This window comes from Sus scrofa, chromosome 16 (genome assembly GCF_000003025.6).
Source record: "Sus scrofa isolate TJ Tabasco breed Duroc chromosome 16, Sscrofa11.1, whole genome shotgun sequence".
Taxonomy (NCBI): Eukaryota; Metazoa; Chordata; class Mammalia; order Artiodactyla; family Suidae; genus Sus; species Sus scrofa.
This window is the reverse complement of record NC_010458.4, coordinates 44,148,598-44,169,774: the sequence shown is the minus strand read 5'-3', so window position 1 is coordinate 44,169,774 and position 21,177 is coordinate 44,148,598. Positions and strand designations below refer to the sequence as shown.

The 21,177-nt window shown below is 35.5% G+C and overlaps 1 protein-coding gene across 4 annotated transcripts in view; it reads right to left on the bottom strand.

Annotated features, from left to right (window-relative positions):
- The window catches only part of TRAPPC13 (trafficking protein particle complex 13), a 39,773-nt gene that overhangs the window by 16,572 nt on the left and 2,024 nt on the right, over nucleotides 1-21,177 (bottom strand). For all 4 annotated transcript variants that reach the window (XM_005672487.3, XM_005672485.3, XM_005672486.3 and 1 more), the window contains 5 exon segments: nucleotides 13,438-13,506; nucleotides 12,299-12,398; nucleotides 10,601-10,685; nucleotides 3,246-3,373; nucleotides 114-186 (listed from right to left, as the gene is read on the bottom strand). In XM_005672487.3, the coding sequence (XP_005672544.1) occupies nucleotides 114-186; nucleotides 3,246-3,373; nucleotides 10,601-10,685; nucleotides 12,299-12,398; nucleotides 13,438-13,506 (455 nt within the window).

The window sequence follows — 21,177 nt, the reverse complement described above, 5'->3', positions numbered from 1 at the left end:
TAATAAGCTATTTGCTTTATTTGGCATTTGTTTTCACTGCAATTAAACTGAAGTCACTTCCTAGTGAAAAAAAAGGGCATCTAAAAATTATTTACCATTGTCATATTCAATACCTGAAATTTGAAGAATTTTCTAAAGTACATTTTTTCTCCACCCTGAGTTGTATAGCTCACTGCACACACCAAGCTGAAAGAGAAAGATGTCTTAATTATTTTGAATAATTTTCAATTTTGTTCTTTAATAGTTAATCTACTATCCCTCAATTCTAACAACTTTGGAAAATATTTATACTAATGATATGAAAGTATAGCCAAATGAACCTAGAGCAGGAAAATAAAAAGAATTCTAGAAGATATAGATATAATTCCCTGAGAAGAAGAAAGCTCTGATTAGTAAAATAAAATATACCAGTTTTAGAGTATGAAGTCCAATGCTTTTTCTTCAAAAAGTGAAATATAATCCAATATAAATCCCAGAATAACTAAATAGTTGAATATAAAAAATAAGTTCATTTAAACTAGAAGAAAAGATAAATCTTAAAAAAAATTGCACAACGGAGAAAGACTTTTGAATACAAATGCAATGGAAAGGAAAAGACTTTTTTTTTTGGTCTTTTCTAGGGCTGCTCCCGTGGCATACGGAGGTTCCCAGACTAGAGGTCGAATCAGAGCTGTAGCCGCCGGCCTACGCCACAGCCACAGCAACGCTGGAACCGAGCTGCATCTGCGACCTACACCACAGCTCACTGCAACGCCGGATCCTTAACCCACTGAGCAAGGCCAGGGATCGAACCTGCAACTTCATGGTTCCTAGTCGGATTCATTAACCACTGAGCCATGATGGGAACTCCGGAAAAGACTTTTATAAACTTATAAACTGGATAAATCAAGAATACTAAAACAAGGAGTTCCTTGATAGCTTTGCAGTTAAGGATCTGGCATTGTCACTCCTGTTGTGCAGGTTTGATTCCTAGCCTTGGAACTTCCACAGGCTATGAGTGTAGCCAAAGAAACAACCAAACAAATAAGAAAACAGTAAAACAAAATTTAAAAAGGACAAAAACCCGGGATAAAATGTTTCTAACAATATGAAGAGAAGTTCTTGTAAGCAAAATATTAATATCTCACCTAAAATAGGAGAAAAGGATATATATGAAAGTTACAGTACCATAATCGACTACCAAAAATGTGTCATGTTCAGCCTGACAAGTAACCAAAGAAACAAATTAAAATAATAAGATAAAGACCGTTTCATCTCTTGGAGTTCCTATTGTGGGGCAGTGGGTTAAGAATCCCACTGCAGTGGCTTGGATCACTGCCGAGGTGTGGGTTCGATCCTTGGCTTGGTGCAGTATTTGGTACTGCTGCCCCTTGCAGCAGAGGTTGCAGGTGCAGCTCAGATTCAATACCTGGCCTGAGAACTTCCATATGCCACAGGTGTGGCCATTAAAAAAAAAAAAAAAGATTTTTCCATCTCTTAAGATTTGGCAAAAATCTTTCCAAGAGCTATCAGGGTTGGTGAGGGTTTAGAGAAACTGTCTTTATACTGCTAAGGGTTATAAGAAATTCAGAAAACAATCCTTCAGCAAAGGAGTCTTTTTATTTTAATTTATTTTATTTTTTGCTTTCTAGGGCTGCACTCATGGCATATGTACGTTCCCAGGCTAGGGGTCAAATCAGAGCTGCAGCTGCCAGTCCATGCCACAGCCACAGCAATGCCAGATCCAAGCCTTGTCTGCGACCTACATCACAGATCATGGCCACACTAGATCCTTAACCCACTGGGTGAGACCAGGGATCAAACCCGCAACCTCATGGTTCCTATTCGGATTCATTTCCACTATACCACGATGGGAACTCCAGGAAAGGAATCTTAAAAAGGTTTATATCCTCCTATAGTAAACCCACTTCAAGCCATCTATCACAGGATATATCAATGTGTTCACCACTATATTATTTATAATATAAATAATATTTATTAATAGTGAAAGACTAGAAATAATCTAAAGTCCAACACTGGGGTAAACAAATTACAGTACATAGTCCATGTGTGTAATATAAAGCCATTTTAAAAATAATGTTTTCAAAGACTACTGACTTCAGTGGGAAAATGTTCACAGTGAATTGAAAAAGATCAAACCATGGGTAGTATGATCAAAATTTTAGGAAATATTATTGAAGTTATTTATATACATCTGTTTTATATGCACATAAAAAGACTGGAATATAGTATACCAATATTTTAATAGTGGCTATCCTGGGTGTTGACATTACAGGTAACTTAATTTTTGCTTTATACTTGTACCTAGTATAAAACCAGGTGCTAGGGATTTCGAGTTGATCACTCAGTACCTGCTCTCCAAGTGCTCACCGTGGGAAGCAGTGTAGCAAGCTACAGGTTTTGAAGCTAGATTTAGATTTGAGTTCTATGCCATTATCTACTAGCTATTTAACTCTATGAATCTCATTTTCTGTAAAACGGGAATTTTACACATTTAATATCATTTCCATAAATTCAGTATCAACAAATACTGACCATTGTTCTCCCCATAACCATAGGGATATGGTTGACTTCATGGAACTCATACTTTAATGGGGATGGCAGGCACCTAGTAGGTAATATTAAGAACAGAAGACATATATGGAGTTCCCGTCATGGCTCAGTGGTTAACGAACCCGACTAGGAACCATGAGGTTGCGGGTTCGATCCCTGGCCTTGCTCAGTGGGTTATGGATCCGGCGTTGCCATGAGCTGTGGTGTAGGTTGCAGACGTGGCTCGGATCCCATGTTGCTGTGGCTCTGGTGTAGGCCGGTGGCTCCAGCTTCGATTTGACCCCTAGTCTGGGAACCTCCATATGCCAAGGGAGTGGATCAAGAAATGGCAAAAAGACAACAACAACAACAAAAATAAATAAATGTTATTAACATCAGTTGCTAGCACTTCAAAAGAATAAACATACTTTTAGAGTGCTACCTGGGTTTTAAACATTTGCATGGATTTTTATTTTTAGATAAGATTGTTGATTCAAAAGTGAAATCAGAGATAAATGGGGATAAACTTTTTTTTTTCCTTGCAAAATAAACATTTTGTTTAAAGTCTGTACGTGGTAAGCATGTTAACATGGTACATAAAATTCCTTCTGAAGTACGTCCTTAGGCTTCAAAAATAAATGGAAATAAAGCAAAAATTTCAAATAAAAGCATATATATAAGTAAAAGCCTCTGAGAATAAAACGAATTCTTACATGTGTGTTCCAATCTCTTTTACTTCATGGTGTATGACATCATCAATACAACAGTCGGGTTTAAGTTCAGCCACCGCAGCATTGGAGGCTGAAAGATTTAGACGCTGAGAACTTGTCTGAAGATCGGCCTTGAAAGAAAGAGACAATAAAATCCAAATGAGATTGGTTACCTACAGGGTGTGGATGAGTTTGGGTGGAAAGAACAGGGGAACAGGAACAAGGAAGTAGGCGAGAGGGGAGCAACACTTCTGTGTGTAACTCTTTCTGTGTAGCTCTGATGCCGAGAACCAGGATAATGGTTCACACATGTGCACATCTAAAAGTAAATAAAATCAGCCATGAAGTAGGGGGAATCCAAAATGGAATGCAAATATTACCAAATGAAGCTAACTGTATTACAAATAAACACAGCCATACTGGGAGGAGGGAAGGAAAAAAAAAAGAACTAAGGTAAGTTTGTCAAAAGCGCTAAAAACAAAATTTTCATTGAAAAAGATACATGTACACTTATGTTCACTGCAGCACTATTCACAATAGCCGAGACAAGGAAACAACCTAAATGTCCATTGACAGATGAATGGATTAAGATGTGGTATATATACACAATGGAATACTACTCAGCCACAAAAACGAACCAAATAATGCCACTGACGGCAACATAGATGGAACTAGAGACTCTCATCTAAGTGAAGTAAGTCAGAAAGAGACAGATACCATATGATATCAGTTATATCCGGAATCTAAATATGGCACAAATGAAACTTTCCACAGAAAAGAAACTCATGGACTTGGAGAACAGACTTGTCGTTACCAAGGCGGAGGGGGAGAGGGAGGAGTGAGATAGACTGAGTTTGGGGTTAACAGATGCAAACTATTGCACTTGGAGAGGATAAGCAATGAGATCCTACTGTATAGCACAGGGAACTATTACTTGTGATGGAACATGATGGAGGACATTGTGAGAAAAAGAATATATATATATGTATGACTGGGTCACTTTGCTATACAGTAGAAGTTGACAGAACACTGTAAATCAACTATAATGGAAAAAATTAAAAACTTAAAAAAATAAATAAAACCAAAAGCTGAACAATTAAAAAAAAAAAAAAGGTATACAAATGTACTTTGGCTAGCACATTTGCTTTTTCACAGGAGTATGGATTAGCAATTCTGAAACTTTTATATGAATACCAGGACTAAACTAAAAATATATATAGGAAGGATAACAAGAGACAAGTTTCTTACCAACAGAGGAAAAAAAGGTACGAATAAGAAAAGGGAGAAGCCTATAACAAAATCTTCAGTGTTGGAATGGAATTTGGGACATCAGTATGAACATATGTTTAAACAAATGTGTAATATACAGATATTACAGAAACATAGATGTGTGCACATGTGTTACTGTATAACACTGAAAGGTAACTGATCCATTCAAGACAATATTAGATGTCAGAGACCAACTGATCTGTAGAACTAGAGACTGGCATTAAATCATCAACTAAGAACGGACCACTTTCTCTAAAGTAGCACCAAGTTACTTTCTATCATATTCCCCTCTTTATTCCTTCTGAACATTTACCATTTTCTCCTGTTGTCTTAAATGGATCCTCTCTAATCCCAGTTACTTTCTATCATATTCAACTTTAACTTCCTTTGTAACATTCATCACACTATATTATTATCTTACTTATTTTGTTTACCTGTTTCTCTCTGCTTCCTCTACCAAAAATGAAAGGTATTGAGGCAGGAATCTCATCTTTTGTTTACCACTATAATACAGTGTCTGGCACACAGTAGGCAGTTAATAAATGTTTGTTGAATACTGAATGAATGAAGTTATGATAAAAATTTCAAGGCAAATGTCAAGAAAGATTCAGAAATCAAAGATCACATTAAGTCACTGGGATTAAGATAGCTAAGTTTTTAAAAGTTTTTTTTTTTTCCATCAAAAAAATCAGTTAATGGGTTTTCCGCAGTTAATTCTAACATTCTTAATGCTAGGTACTTTGAAGTGGGATATTTATTAGTACTGTCTCTTTTGTTCCATATTCAGTTATTAAAGAGGAGCTCACATTTACTGGGCAATTACTATGTGCAAGGCCTTGTGCTAAGCACATTACTCATTTAATTCCCACAATCCTGAAATAGGTTATTGTATTATCCCTCTTTTACAGAAAAACCAAGGCACACAGAAGGAACAAATCTTCTCAGGTTATGCAACTAATTATGTAATGAACATGAAATTCAAAATTCTTTAACAAACATTTTAGAAATTAGAGAAATGGGGGAAAAAAGAAAGTCAAACCTATGGGCTTTCTGTCCAACATGTTTTCCTATGTATCATTTTTTAAACATTAATAATCACAACTACTACATACAGCTGAACACTTTTACCTTTCTCCTTTTTCATATTATAAAGAATGCTGCACTTAACATTTATTTCCTAATTACCTACCACAACTTTTCCAGGAGCTGGAGATACTCCAGTGAACAAAACAGACAAAAATCCCTGCCCCATTTGTGGAAAATACTTAACAGTAAAGGAGGAATGGAGGGCTGGCTTGCTGTAGGAAAATACAATTCAAATTACATGGTAGGCTTCATGCTGCAAACTGTTTTTTTTTTTTTTTTTGGATGGGTAGTATTTAAAAAGGCAGAGAGGGAAGGGGAAAGGCAGAATCATTTCAAGTAAGAGTTAGCAAAATGCTTTAAGAGTAAAAGTTCAAGATGTTTCAGAGATCGAGAGAAAGTTTCGCATAATTTAAGCCATTCGTGTTAAAAAAAATAGGGAAAAATATTTTAAAACACCAAAAATAAGTTTTAAGAGAATAGAGGCCCTGTCTATTTTGTTTCCTGTCACAACTCCAGTACCTAAAATTTTGACTGGAATACATACTTGTTGAATGAATGAGCAAATGCCTATTATACACCACTGGTTCTTAAAGTATGGTTCTCAAACTAACAGAATCAGCATTACCTGAGAACATGTTAGAAATGTAAATTCTTGGGCATCATTTCAGTTCGATTAAATCAGAAACGCTGGAGGTCAGGCTCAGCAGTCAGTGTGTTTGTTTATTTATTTGTTAGGGCCGAATCTATGGCATGTGGAGGTTCCCAGGCTAGGGGCTGAATTGGAACTATAGCTGTCAGCCTACTCCACAGCCATGGCAACGTCAGATCCAAGCCACGTCTGCAACCTATACCACAGTTCACAGCAACACCGGATCCTTAACCCACTGAGGGAGGCCAGGGATCCAACCTTCGTCCTTGTGGATGCTAGTCAGATTCGTTTCTGCTGAGCCAAGATGGGAACTCCAGCAATCAATGTTTTAAAAAGTCCTCCAAGTGATTTTAATACCCTCTAAAGTTTGTGAACCAGCGGTATAGAACATTAGCATTATCTATTTTTTTTATTTATAGCACACTACCCTGTGTTTTGTTTAGAAAACACTTAATTTTTTTTTTTTGTAGTCTGCTAAGGTTTGCAGACTTATTGCTGAACTTTTTTTTCAATTAATAAACAAACAAAAAACTATTAGTGGTTTCCAGTTAAACATGATAGATTATATAGCATTTTTAGTCTCAAAAATATTAAAATGTCAGTAAAGGAACGGCAACAACAAAAAGATTCATAAGCTCTTTTCTACATTTCAAAATTCCAATTTTTTAAATTAAAGTCTTGAAGGCAGAATTCTGAGTAGGTAAAGTAACTGCAGCAGAGTATGAATTTTCCAAGTCATCCTCAAATAAATAAATAAAATTAAATTAAAAAAGCTATATGGAATGACTGGCTAACGGGGACCTGCCGTATAGCACAGGGAACTCTACCCAATATTTTGTGAGAATCTATACGAGAAAAGAATCTGAAAAAGTATGGCTGTGTGTACATGTATAACCGAATCAGTATAGCAGAAATTATCACAACATTGTAAATCAACTGTACTTCAATACAACTTTAAAAAAGGAAAAAAAACTATACAAACTTTACATTAATATAAGTAGAGGGCAGCAAATATCTAAACTCCAAATTAGGAGTTCCCCCTGTGGGGCAATGGGATCAGTGGTGTCGCTGGAGAGCTGGGATGCAAGTTTGATCCCTGGCCTGGCACAGTGGGTTAAGGATCTGATATTGCCAGATATGTGGCATACCTGTAAGCAAACAAATACCGACTTTCTGCAGGCAATCTGTCATACTCTTGTCATGAGCCTTTGTAAAGAATAAGAGAAATTCAGGAAAAATTGGGCTTAAGAGAGAAAAGAAGGGTAGAGATGGGCCTAAGCATGACGAAACTGCTATTAGAAAGACAGAGTCTATTCTAAGTGAGAAAGTACAGAGAAAGGGTATTACTGGAAGATGAGAACACAGCCTATAGCGCAGAGACTTATTAACAATATGTTTGATAATGAAGAGGCAGTTTTGGAAAAGATAACACTTCAGGGGGAAAAGAGAGCGTTAAAAAAGAAAAGAGGAACCTTTGGGAAATTGTCAGTGAAGAGAAAAAGAGGCAAGAGGAGAAAATTTAGGATGCTCCCATTCATAAGAAAAGAGAGAAATTGAGGAACACTTCCTCCTTTCCCATCCTCCCAAATGCGACCCAGTGAAGAAACCACATGTTGCTCACAATGCTGTAAGAGAGTATTTCTGAATGAGGAATATCAGAGCGTCCTAAACTGCATTTCACAGACACCAACAGTCTTCATCCATACAAAATTACTACAAAAAGAAAACACATAACAATAATTTATGATCAAAATGATCAAAACTGCCACCCAAACCCACAGTGAAACAGAAGAAAACTGTAACACAATATTCAAACTGAATTAAATACCTGCAAAAATACATCTGGAGATTATTACAAGGCATCCAAGGAAACAGAGATGTGCATGAAAATTTAAGGAGAACTAAACAAAAGGAGGCAAGGAAGGAGATCCCATTGTGGTACAAAGATCTGGAGTTGTTTCTACATTGGCATGGGTATGATGTGTGGCCTGGTGCAGTGGATTAAGGATCTGGCATTGCTGCAGCTGTGGCTTGGATTTGATCCCTGACTCAGGAACTTCCATGTGCTGCAGATGTGGCTGGAAAAAAAAAAGAAAAAAAAAGAAAGCAGGCAAAGAAGAACCAATTTACATGTGATTGGAGTTTGTAAAGTGATAAACGAAATGTAATTTGTTACTTAGGACTAAGAGGACTCTTGGTGGGCAGTGCACTGCTCAATAAACATTAGCTATTGCTGTGGCTACTCCAAAAACCACTGCCTCTACAGAAATTAAAACTGAGCAAAGCCCACAGAAATATACATATAACAAAATATGCTATTATAATATTGACTCTTTATAATACTGACTTAAATCATACATATTTGATGATTTATTCATCTTTCTAAAATAAATTCAACATTTACTGAATGCCAACTGTGTATCAGCGAAAAAGTATACTTTTTCCAGGTTCTCAGTCCTTTTCATAATCAAATGCAGAGGTTGGCAAACTTTTTCTTAAAAAGATCAGATAGCAAATATTTTAGACTTGCAGGTCATATGGTTCGTTACAACTCCGCAATTCTCATGTTGTAGCTTAAAATCTGCCACAGATAATACATAAATGAATGAGTGTGGCTGTGTGTTGATAAAACTATATGGACACTGAAATTTGAATTTTATATAATTTTCACATCACAAAATAAGCCTTTGTTTCTTTTCAATCATTTAAAAAGGTAAAAGCCATTCTTTGCTCATTCTTAGCTGAACAGCATATTGCCTTACAAAAGAAGGCAATGGACCAAATTTGGCCCACAGGCTATAGTTTGCCAACCCCTGACCTAGGGAAAGGCAGAAACCCCATCCATAGTATGGCCAACATATGTTACATGGATGCAAAAATTGCAACCAGTTTCTGGAAATGGGGTCATATACGAAACTTGGAATATTTGCTAAGATCCTTTTCAATCCTAATACTTGCTGATCCATTTCAATATCATTCTAACTGGACTTTCCTTTTGGTAATATTCTAGTCCCTAAGCTTACCATTGTTTGTTTGTTTGTTTTGCCTTTTCTAGGGCTGCTCCCACAGCACACGGAGATTACCAGGCTAGGGGTCTAATCGGAGCCATAGCCACTGGCCTATGCCAGAGCCACAGCAATGCGGGACCCAGGCCGCATCTGCGACCTACACCACAGCTCACGGCAAAGCCAGATCCCTGACCCACTGAGCAAGGCCAGGGATCAAACCTGCAACCTCATAGTTCCTAGTCAGATTCATTAACCACTGCAGCATGATGGGAACTCCTAAACTAACCATTTAAGGAGAGATTTTACAACTTCTCTCCTACATACAACGGATTTTTTCCTCTTTTATGCTCTTTCTCTTTGTGAATAAATTTTACGTTGTTTAATTGAGCTAGGATATTCTATTTCTTTTTCTTTTTTTTTGTTGCACACGAAGCATATGGAAGTTCCCGCTAGGGGTTGAATCGGAGCTGCAGCTGCCAGCCTGCACCACAGCCACAGCAACACCAGAAATGACCTGCGTCTTCAACCTACATCACAGCTCACGACAATGCTGGATCCTTAATCCACTTAGCAAGGCCAGGGATTGAACCTGTGTCCTCATGGATATTAGGTGGGTTCGTTACCACTGAGCCAGGATGGGAACTCCCTAGGATATTCTACTTCATCATTTCTCAAAACTGCAAGAAATCTTCTAGTTGGGTTTCCTAGATTTTCTTCAAGAGATTTCCTACAAACTGTCCCATCCAATGCGTTCTCACGTCAGTCTTCCAACACAGTGAAAACACCTTTACTTCAAAGTCTCCACTGACTGCCCACTGTCTTAAAATAACTTTAGCCTTAGTTTTGCTCTTAAGATCCTCCATTATATCGCTACTACGTATCTTTACAACCTTACCTACTCTTATTAAGTGAATTCTACAAGAACCCATTATGCATTCCTATCTTTCTGCTCCAATTACCATGATCCTTTGTCTTTTTTCCTAAATTTTGACATTCCTTCAAGGTCCTCTTTTGTCCTCTCTCCTTCAAAAAGCCTTCCTGAATGATGCAATCCCCAGTATTCTTTCCACCTCTTTCAAATTTTATCATGTTAATCACAAGATATTAATAAAAATTTTAAGTGTTTTTACCTTTGGTACATTTTCTCACCCAAATTATCACAAACTTTGAGGGTAAGGAAAAAAGATTCTGTGCTTAGCATATCTTATAACATTAGGTGTTTAATTAATGCTTGTTATTAATGACAATTAAAAAGTTTCATATCAAACATGCATTTTCAGGAAGTTTCAAAACCTAGGAATAGAAATTTAAAAGTTAAAAAAATCCCAAATAAAAATGCCACTTACTTTAACCAATATATCTTTTACAACTTGATTGCTATCATTATGAACGCTGATATAACTGGAAAAAGTCTCTCCCAAAAATATATTCCTGTGAAATAAAATAAATTTTTAGGCAGAAATCCATTCAAATTTTATCATAAATTTAAATAAATATTCCATTTATGCACTACTGAGAATGTCAAAGGGAGAATTTACTGTGAGAAGAATTTTCAGGTGAAACACTGTTTCAATATTTCTCTTTTTTTTGTCTTTTGAGGGCTGCATCCCAAGCACATGGAGATTCCCAGGTTAGGGGTCGAATCAGAGCTGTAGCCGCTGGCCTATGCCACAGCCAGAGCAACGCAGGATCCTTATTTAACCCACTGAGCAAGGCCAGGGATCGAACCCGCAAACTTATGTTTCCTAGTTGGATTTGTTAACCACTGAGCCATGATGGGAACTCCTCAATATTTCTTTGTTTACACTAGGCTGCTCATTCATTACCTAGTGCAATTCAAAATACAGATTTAATCTATAAAATATGACATATATCTTGGCTCTCAACTACTAAACTGCCAGTCCTCCTAGAAATAAGTCATTGAAATCAGATTCAAGAATCTTAAGATTTGTTACTGAAGGGGCTAGAAAAAGGCTATTTTTGAAATAACTTATGCCCAGAATCTAGAAGAGATCAAGTTATTAATCTGAGTATTTTTACCAATTTATTTTACTTTTCTAAGTTATTCTAATAAAAATAATGACCAGGGGAATTACTTTGTATATTATATGTATAAATATACATATAAACAAACATAAATATATGCAAATATATTTATTACAATATTTTAATATAAATATATTTTATATGAATCTATTTCTAAGCTTTCAAGACACTAGTCAATGACCAAGTTCTGTAAACTTTTAAAAAACATTTAATAAAATCTTTTATTTGTAAATCAATAAATATCTTCTATATCTAAAAATTTAGACAATGATGAGCATGTTAGTAAACGAAGACAATATTTACTGCCAAATATACCCTGAATGTACAGTTGTCCCTCAGTATCTAGGGGGATTGGTTCCAGGATGCACCTCCAAGCCCGGAATACCAAAATCTGTGGATGCTCAAGTCCCTTATACAGTATTTGCATATAACCTATGCATATCCTCCCATACATTTTATTTTTTCATTTTTTTTTAGGGCCACCATTCTGTAAACTTTTAAAAAAACCTGAAAAACTTAAAACTTGGTTTTAAATTGTCTCAGTTGCAAACAGAGTGGAACCAGGAGATTCTATCTCAGTAATAACTGAGAATAACAGAATAGGTAAGAGCAAGAAAAGGAATAAAATATTTAGCACTCCTAGTTAGCTGACAAGTTCAATGACTTATGTTGGTAAAGTACTATGAAGTTGAATAAAAGAGCTGATTCTGAAAGAGACTGAGATTAAATCAGTTAAAGGAAAAGGAATATGCAGGTATTAAAAAGAAAGTTAAAATCCTACCACCTTAGGAACCACTATTAATATTTTGGTATGCATTTTTTTAAATGAAAAAAAAACAACAACCCAGAATCACATAGTATGAATTTAGTAAAAGTTCCTTTTTGACCACTGAAATGTATCATAAGCATTTTTCCATCCCATAGTTATTTTCTGAAAACATGATTTGTAATGGCTTCAGCATATCGTTGTATTCCTAATGTGAACATATCACTCTTACCCAAAATTCTGTGGTAAAGTCAACATTTCTCCCAACATCAAAATTTCTGCACCATTTACAGTTGAAGGATCATCTCTCATGAGTTGGTTAAAGAGATCTCCTGTAGAAAGAGAAAAACATCAAATTCTAACATTTACCTTGTAAATGACTTTTACTTACCTGCATAAATTTTTTAAAAAATAATATCATGACAAAATTATATTAAATAATCTATGTTTTAATCTTCACTACAACAAATACACCCACCCCCAATTGTTTCTACAGAAAATAGCTACTTGGGGAACAAAGGAAAATGTAGGTCATGATATACAAAATAGAGAAAGCTCCAATAATTTAATTTTTATTTTATTTTATTTTTTTTGCTTTTTAGGGCCACATCCACGGCACATGGAGGTTCCCAGGTCAGGGGTCAAATCAGAGCTATAGCTGCTGGCCTATGCCACAGCCACAGCCACGCCAGATCCAAGCTGAATCTGCAACCTACACCACAGCTCACGGCAACACTGGATCCTTAACCCACAGAGCAAGGCCAGGGATCGGACCTGCGTCCTCATGGATCCTAGTCAGATTCGTTAACCACTGAGCCATGACGGGAACTCCATAATATTAAATAAAGGGAATGCTAACACATATTGATGGAACATTTGAGGATGAATGTAATTTTAATATTGTCATTATAAGGAATTTTTTTTTTTTTTTTTTTGTCATTTCTTGGGCCGCTCCCGTGGCATATGGAGGTTCCCAGGCTAGGGGTCCAATCGGAGCTGTAGCCACTGGCCTACAGCTAACGCCGGATCGTTAACCCACTGAGCAAGGGCAGGGATCGAACCCGCAACTTCATGGTTCCTAGTCGGATTCGTTAACCACTGCGCCACCACGGGAACGCCCAGGAATGTATTTTTAGTAAAACTAAAATAAATGTCTCTTGTTGCCATGGGATATCATTGTATCTTGACTTAGAGATTATGAGTGAGACCTGTTACTCAGATGGCCATCATTCACAGGTACAAAAACAGATAACAAAGAATGCAGCAACAAGTTAGCATGAGACTGGCAAAGCTGGGCTTACTCCAGGTGATAGAGGTAATCCAGGTTTCAACTTTTCCCTAGATGCAAGTAGGATAAATCATGTGTCTTACCAGGTAAGTCTTTCTCTTCACATGTTACTGGAATATTGGTGAACAAAGTAGGCTTAGTCAACCGCATTACTGTGAATAAGGTAAATAGAAAGGAAAGGAAGAAAGGAAAAAAAGAGGAAAGAAAATACTATTTTAATGCCAGTATTCCCAAGTTGAATGCCTGGTATTCATCCATTTTATACTAGTATAATATATAATCTAAATAATTCCTAAAGTAAATATAATAATAAGTATTAAGGTTGTTACACAGTAATGATTTATTAAAAATGTTAATATATAACAAAAATAATTTTTATATGACAAAAAGAACTTCACTTTTACTTCCAATCTAATCAATTATAAAAATTAAATGCAAGTGTAATATACCTCATTATACAAAAAGTAGAAAATAAAAGAATTTTAAAGCCTAAGGTATATTAGGAGATCAAGGCTTTAAAAAAATCCTGAGTCACTTCACTGTAAACAATATTAACAAAATATTAACCAATATTAGCCTGACAAGGAAAAAAAAAATGTTTAGATGCCCCATCCTGAAAATGAAACCGTAATTTCAAGCCAAAAGGATTTTTTTAAACTTTATCCCTTGGTTATAATCATGGACCACTGGAAGTTCAGTAAGTGGCCCTTTAAGTAATATTAAGTAATATTAATTTTGTGTAAAAATTATGAAAGTATCAGTCAATGTACAGGTTTTTGAATTCCAACCAAAACTAATATTTGTTCTTAGAACATGTCAGAATGCACCTAAAGTTTATCTGGAAAAACAAATAGATAAAAATAAGCTAAGGAAATCAGCAGGAAATATTTAGAAAACACTAGTTAAAACATAGTAAAATTTTAAGTTCATCATAACTAATTGGCTTATTAATGCGAGACTATACAGACACGTTAGAGAATTTTAAGTTGTTAGGATGAAGCAAAAAACACATCAACACTATAAAGAGCTAGGAAAACTGTTTCACTATCTGAGAAAAATAAAATTTAGTTTACAAATTCCTTTCAAATATCAAATAAATTATCTTGCATCAAATGGTTAAATAAATAAAAATCGAGCAACAGAAAACTAGAAGAAGTTAGAATTTATTAAACCTAGTCTAGAGAGGACAGGACATTCCAATTAAAAAAAACCTTTTTCCATTATTTCATATTTGCACAATATGTGGTATTCATTAGCATATGTAAAAATGTACCACCTAACTAGCAATTAACTAGTTATATCATTCGTTCAAATTTAGTCCCTTTCTCATGTTGGTCTTAAATGTCATCTTTCTCAGAAAAGGAGTAACAGGTCACCCTGTTTCTCTCCTAGCACCTTGTATTTATCATGAACTATGTGTATTTACTTATTTGTTTACAGCACTGCTATCTGAACTTCCTGAGTTTTAGGCTCTTAAATAATATGTTCAGTTTTGTGGCCTTGGTGCTTGACGCAGATTCTGGCACATAGTATATTCCATAGATTTTGCTGAAAGAATTAGCACCTCACCAAACCCCTCAAGTTTAAATGGTATTTTAAAGATATAAGTTTCATGAACTGAGGCCATTAAACAATGTTATATTAAATACATGGCTGTTGAAACAGCAAATGCTGACACAATTTCTGAAGTCACTTGTGTAGCTGGTATTTAATGAGCATTTACTCGTGCCAGACATGATGCTAAATCTTTACAAGTGTTAACAATTTTAATTCCCTTAACTGTAAGGTTAGAATTAGCATTATCCTCCTTTAACAGATAAGAATGGTGCCTAGAGAGGGTAATTTGTATATAAAGATTATAAAGCAGACTAGATTTGAACTCAGGTGATTAAGTTCAAAAATAATTTTCCTGGGAGTTCCCATCGTGGTGCAGTGGTTAACCAATCCAACTAGGAACCATGAGGTTGCGGGTTCGATCCCTGCCCTTGCTCAGTGGGTTAACGATCTGGCGTTGCCGTGAGCTATGGTGTAGGTCGCAGACGCAGCTCGGATCCTGCGTTGCTGTGGCTCTAGCGTAGGCCGGTGGCTACAGCTCCGATTAGACCCCTAGCCTGGGAACCTCCATATGCCGCGGGAGCGGCCCAAGAAATAGCAAAAAGACAAAAAAAAAAAAAAAAAAAAATTTCCCTATTATTAATTTTATGAGCCTAGGGTCATAAACCTGGAATGTCATGCATTATTAGAACCATCCCATGGGAATTCGAAGTCAGACTCTACCTAAAACAGAACATTAACCACCTACAAATCAGTGACATGGATGGGGGTGAAAGGGGAGGTGTTTCAAACCTCTTTCACTCCTACTTTTAACTAGGAAAACAGATTAAAATTAAGTACAGACTGAAGGGGACAAAAAAGAGTTCTGAAAGTGACAAACAGGAGATAGTTTTTCTTACAATCTAAATATCCAAGACTAAGCTCACTTTTAACGTCAAGTGGTGTTCTCTATTTCTTCTCCACTTTTTTTTTATTTCAGATGAGACCAAAACTTAATAAAGAGGAAGTATACTCTCAAGGGAATCCTGAACCATTCTTTTTAAAAAGTGTTCTTGAATTAACCCAGACATGTAGTCAGCTTATTTGCTTATTATACATTCAAACTTCCATTATGTGAAAAAGTCCCATCAAGCTTAGGTTTTGCTGATTCTGCTTTTTCAAGTCTTAAGTGAATTAAAAAAAAGAAATTTGGGGTTATAGATTAAGGAATTAGGCCAGTTCAACTTGCATATACATTTTGCTTGGCCAGAACATAAAAACAAAACAAAACAAAACAAAAAAACTTATGTAGAATCTTCTTTAGTTTGGGAGTCCTTACTACATTCTATAATCTTACTGCCTGGTTCCTGAAGGCATTTAAGTTTCTGAACTTTGAAATAACCTGGGGCACTTTTTTTTTTCCTTTTTAGGACCACACCTGCAGCATATGGAAGTTCTCAGGCTAGAGGTCAAATTGGAGCTGTAGCTGCCAACCTATGCCACAGTCACAGCAGCATGATACTTGCTGCATCTGCAACCAACACCACAGCTCATGACAACACTGGATCCTTAACCCACTGAGTGAGGCCAGGGATTGAACCTGCATCCTCAACGATACTAGTTGGGTTCGTAACCTGATGAGTCACAACGGGAACTCCCAAATGAGAGCATTTGGATCAGACTAAAGCAAAATGAATCATTACACAGGAGCTCATTTTAGAAATTTTCAAAAAATATTCTAACTTATTTGCTAGGTTGGCAAAAACCAAATTCATGTGACGCCTTCCATATATTTTTTCTTACAACTTGAATTAACATTTACTCGAAAATGGATAGCTCATCAGGAAAAAATAATATTACAGTACTATTGCCATTTTCCTAGAGAGCAAATGCTTTGGCATTTTACCAAATGCCCTCAGATTCACTTTCCTGTACATGTTTTTGTTTCCTGAATTTATTCATGTCTATGACTCAACAGTGAAACCTAGAAATACTGCTGGGCCCTATGTAACTAGTACTAGAATCATTAGTCCTAAGGTTCTAAATACTCTATAAAGGCTTCGAAGAAATGGCAGTGAATTCTCAATTCTTAGGCCCTAATTACTACCTAAGTATTGTCTAGATAGGTAACAAGTGAAGCTCTCCTTCCTTTAAGATCATGGCACTATTTGCAGTAAAATTTAATCTTCATTTTTCAAGTTCTGAATCACCTTTTCACTGTTTTGCAAAGGAACACAAAGCAATTCATATGGAGCACATCAGAAAAATTTAAATCTGCCACATATGAAGACAAAGCAGCTCTTTTTAACGTGATTTTTTTGAATTAAAGAACTGCTCATAAGAAGCCTATTAGAAAATATTCATAAGAATATTTTCAGTTCTGTATATAATCATTTCAGAATAAAAATGTATCATAAAACCATTGTTTTATGATTACCTAACTTTCAACCTTTGATTAGCAAACTAATGCTAAATAAGACCTGAACAAATAAAAATCAAATTCACTGTTTTTGACTGCCTAATAACATTACCAAGCCTTATTTGCAAAGCTTGCTGGTAATAAAGCATAACTTTTTGTCAAGTCTTAATTGAAAAGTAAGAGGACTAACCACAAAAGAGGAAGTAATTACTGAAGAAGTTACTTTGGAAACTCCCTCTACACCTGGTGATTTTTTATCTGAAGACTTTTGGAAGCATCCATGCACATGATGATTATTTTCTACGAAGCAGTCTCATTTGAGACAATTTTTAAAAAGGTGCTAAAAATAGTTAAAACAAAACAGTGTTTGGATAGTGTGAAACCTAATTAGAAGATTACCTCATTATTAAAAATTGGTAAACTCCTCATGTTTTAAGGAACCTCAGCCACCTCAGGCATTGAGACATGCTCTAACGGGCACATTTACCATGTATCATTGAGCCCCCACCATGCCATGCCACAAGGTAAACCTGCTTCTGCTTTCCTAATGAGTACATCTTATTGTTGTTGTGGTTTCCCCCCCAGGGATTTAGTTTAACTACTAAAGAGTGACTCCTTGTTAGTTCTGTGAAGGCAGAGTCCCTGTTTTTCTTCTAGCACCTAGTTCATAGCAGGCCTTCAAATTAGTTAAACATACTTTTAAATACAACTTTTATTATATAATCACCTTTGATAGTTCTATGAAATGATGTGGAAAACCAATTTATAATGTTTTGTTTATGGGAAACCCACAATAACACCAAGAACCAGAGAATTAGTGATCAGCATTAACAGTCATTAAGATCGAATTATCTGTATTAAATAAAGAATAACGTGCTCTTCACTTCAAAACAGGTTATTGCCTTAAAGATACATTATGGTCTTACACAAATTATACATTTTGTACTTTTGTTACAAAACAACACATCTATTGTCTATTACCTATCTCTGGAAACAACAGCACAGTCTGGGCTGATCTTTCTATTTGAACTACCTTCATGCCACTTGAATACCATTTCCAGCAGAATTAGTTTTAGTTTTATTTTATTTTTTAAAATGTCATTACACTTTAGGTGAGTTAAAAAAAAAATCCTATAAAATGAGTTTTTGGGGATTTACCAAAATCCAAACTATTCACTATAATTCATAGAAATAGCTAATTCAACCACTAGGAAAGTAACAGAACAAAAGGAATAGAACATTTTACTTCTAAATTCAGTTTAAATAATAATTTATCACAATTCGCTTAAAAGAAGGCAGCTCAAAGCAGAACCAGAAAAGCTAGGAATTCACGGATATTTATTTCTGGGACACAAACTGTACACATACTACTACACAATTATTTGTCACTAAGTTAGGAATAAATAGCCTATTTTAGCAAAGGATCAAATTAAAAATTCATTAAAAATGTAAAAACTGTTAAAAATTTTATTCCTGTTTTAGTTCATACTCAGTTCATTCAGAACACTCTTTGTGACAATCAGAATTCATTACATACTAAAAATAGCACCATATTTATGCACAAATAAATGTATTTTCCCAGTAAGAGCTAATCTTCCTTTAAGAAGATTTCCCACATATTCACAGTACATAACATCACAGAACACCCATATCTGGCCTAAATGTCTCTGAATTGTAGCATTACAAGATGGAAGTTCATTGTGCCTGATAATTCGATTGAGTTTTGCCCAAATGTCTTCCAGAGTCTGGTTGTTACAAATAGTGTGTTCTATTGTCCATCTCACTCTATAAAATGAGTGTAAATTTAATGCCTTTAACCTATCTTGCAAATTTTTAGACAAAGGAAAAATATTTTCAGTACAATTACTGCTGGGAAGTGAAATACTCCAAGACCTCTTCTTGTGCCGTTTTCCTTTTTCTGACTGTTTATCCAGATTTCCAGAATTAGTCTGTTCATTCAGTGTGTGTGATCGAATTAAGTGCTTCTTTTTTTTCAAATTAGGTTGAAACTCCAACAGATCTACTGTGCAATCATAACTCTGTGATTTAACATCATGTCCTGAAATGGCTAAGTACTGCCTCACATCTTCAGCTGCCTCTTCAGAAATCACAGGTGGTGATCTTTTAGGTTTGATTGGAAGTCTGGACCCATCATGTGGAAACCAAGGAATAAATCTCGATAGCGGACGTGTAGGAAAGTCTTGAATTACTTTCTCTGCAATTTTTGGCAGATGTGTGGGATCACTCTCATATGGTCGATAATGTAATATTACTTCTGTAGTCATTCTGTAGTAATCCAGTTACTCTTAATGAAAATTTCTTAGCTGAGCTTCTCAGAACTAGAATGTAATTTACAATTACAAGACTCTTTCTCTTTCCAAATCAGAGGGAAACAGGACCTAAAGTGGAAGTATTGCAAAGAATAAGACATGGTAGGGATAGCCTACATACAGATAGGCAGGGGAAAAAAAAAAAAAGAAAACCAATTCCTATATGATATTTTACCAAAGTACTATTGGTAAGTATGAATGTAATTCACAAAACTGGAAATCTTTTCTCACCAAAATTAGGGATCTGGACTAGATGCCCTGTAAGATCCTTTCAGCTTAAGCCTGCTAGTAGTCAACATGTTTAACTGAACGGATATAATGGATTTGGAAGTACTGACACGGATATGCCAGCAACAATAATCTTAAGACTATGGCAGAAATAAAGAGTAATTTAGTGATTTTTTAAAATACTAGAGTCATCTGATGGTAATGAACAAAAATATAATAACACTGGACCTTCCTTGTGGCACAGTGGGTTAAGGATGTGGTGTTGTCATTGCAGCGACTTAGGTTGCTGCCATGGCACAAGTTCAATCCCTGACCTGGGAATTTTCACATGCTGTGGGTGCAGCCAAAAAATTATAATACTTAAAAATTTGAGACACCTAATTTGAAGGCAATGATAATCACTGTAATTTTTAATCTATCTTGAAAATAGATCATTTTATATTTTAAAATTATATAATTCTACCAAATATATAGGTAGAATGCTTAATAATTTTATTTCATTCTCATTAGTAAACAACCAAAACATGAAAATGGTTTAACTTTGAATTTTAAACAGGCTAGGAACAGGTTTTGTGATTAAGTACTATCTATATAAGTGGAGTGCTTAAGCAGTGTCAAAACCTTAGTAGCATTGCTCCTTTATTCCAATTTGGAGAATGAACAAGAAGGCCAGAGCCTTATCTTTTCTCCTCTTAGAAGTCTTCAAATTGCCCCAAATTAAGTCACTGATAATAAATTCCAGCATATAGTACACAGGCACAAGAATGGAGCCTTCCAGGATCTCCAAGTTAGGCTTCCTAATTAGGCCCAGAGCTTCATGAGCCTTATATAATGCAGGCTCTTTCAAATCCTAGCTACTGGAGAAAACAACAGAAGTTTGATCCTTTCTACCAAAAAAATAATTAGAGAACCACTTGATGGGGGTTCTGCCACTGCCAGGATGACCGTCAGTAGGGATTCCTTGTCATGGTATCACAATACTCATTCAACCAATGATTCTGAAGAATCAAAAGAAGTAACAATCTCATAATGATTCTTTACACCTACCATTAATGTCCCACTAACAGATTTGATAACTCTTAAATTTATAAATGACTGTGATCCTTAACATCCATAATTTAAAATACGGATCTAAACAAATAGCATATTCTTTCAAGAATTAATGATGCTTCTATTTTTTTCTTCCCTCTATTTTTTTCTTCCCTCTTCTTTGCACTTTCACATTTTAAGATATGGCATTAAGAATTCTTTCATTGTTGTCTAAACTTATTCAGTGTTTTATTCCAGGGACAGTGAAGCTGTGAGAGCACCTG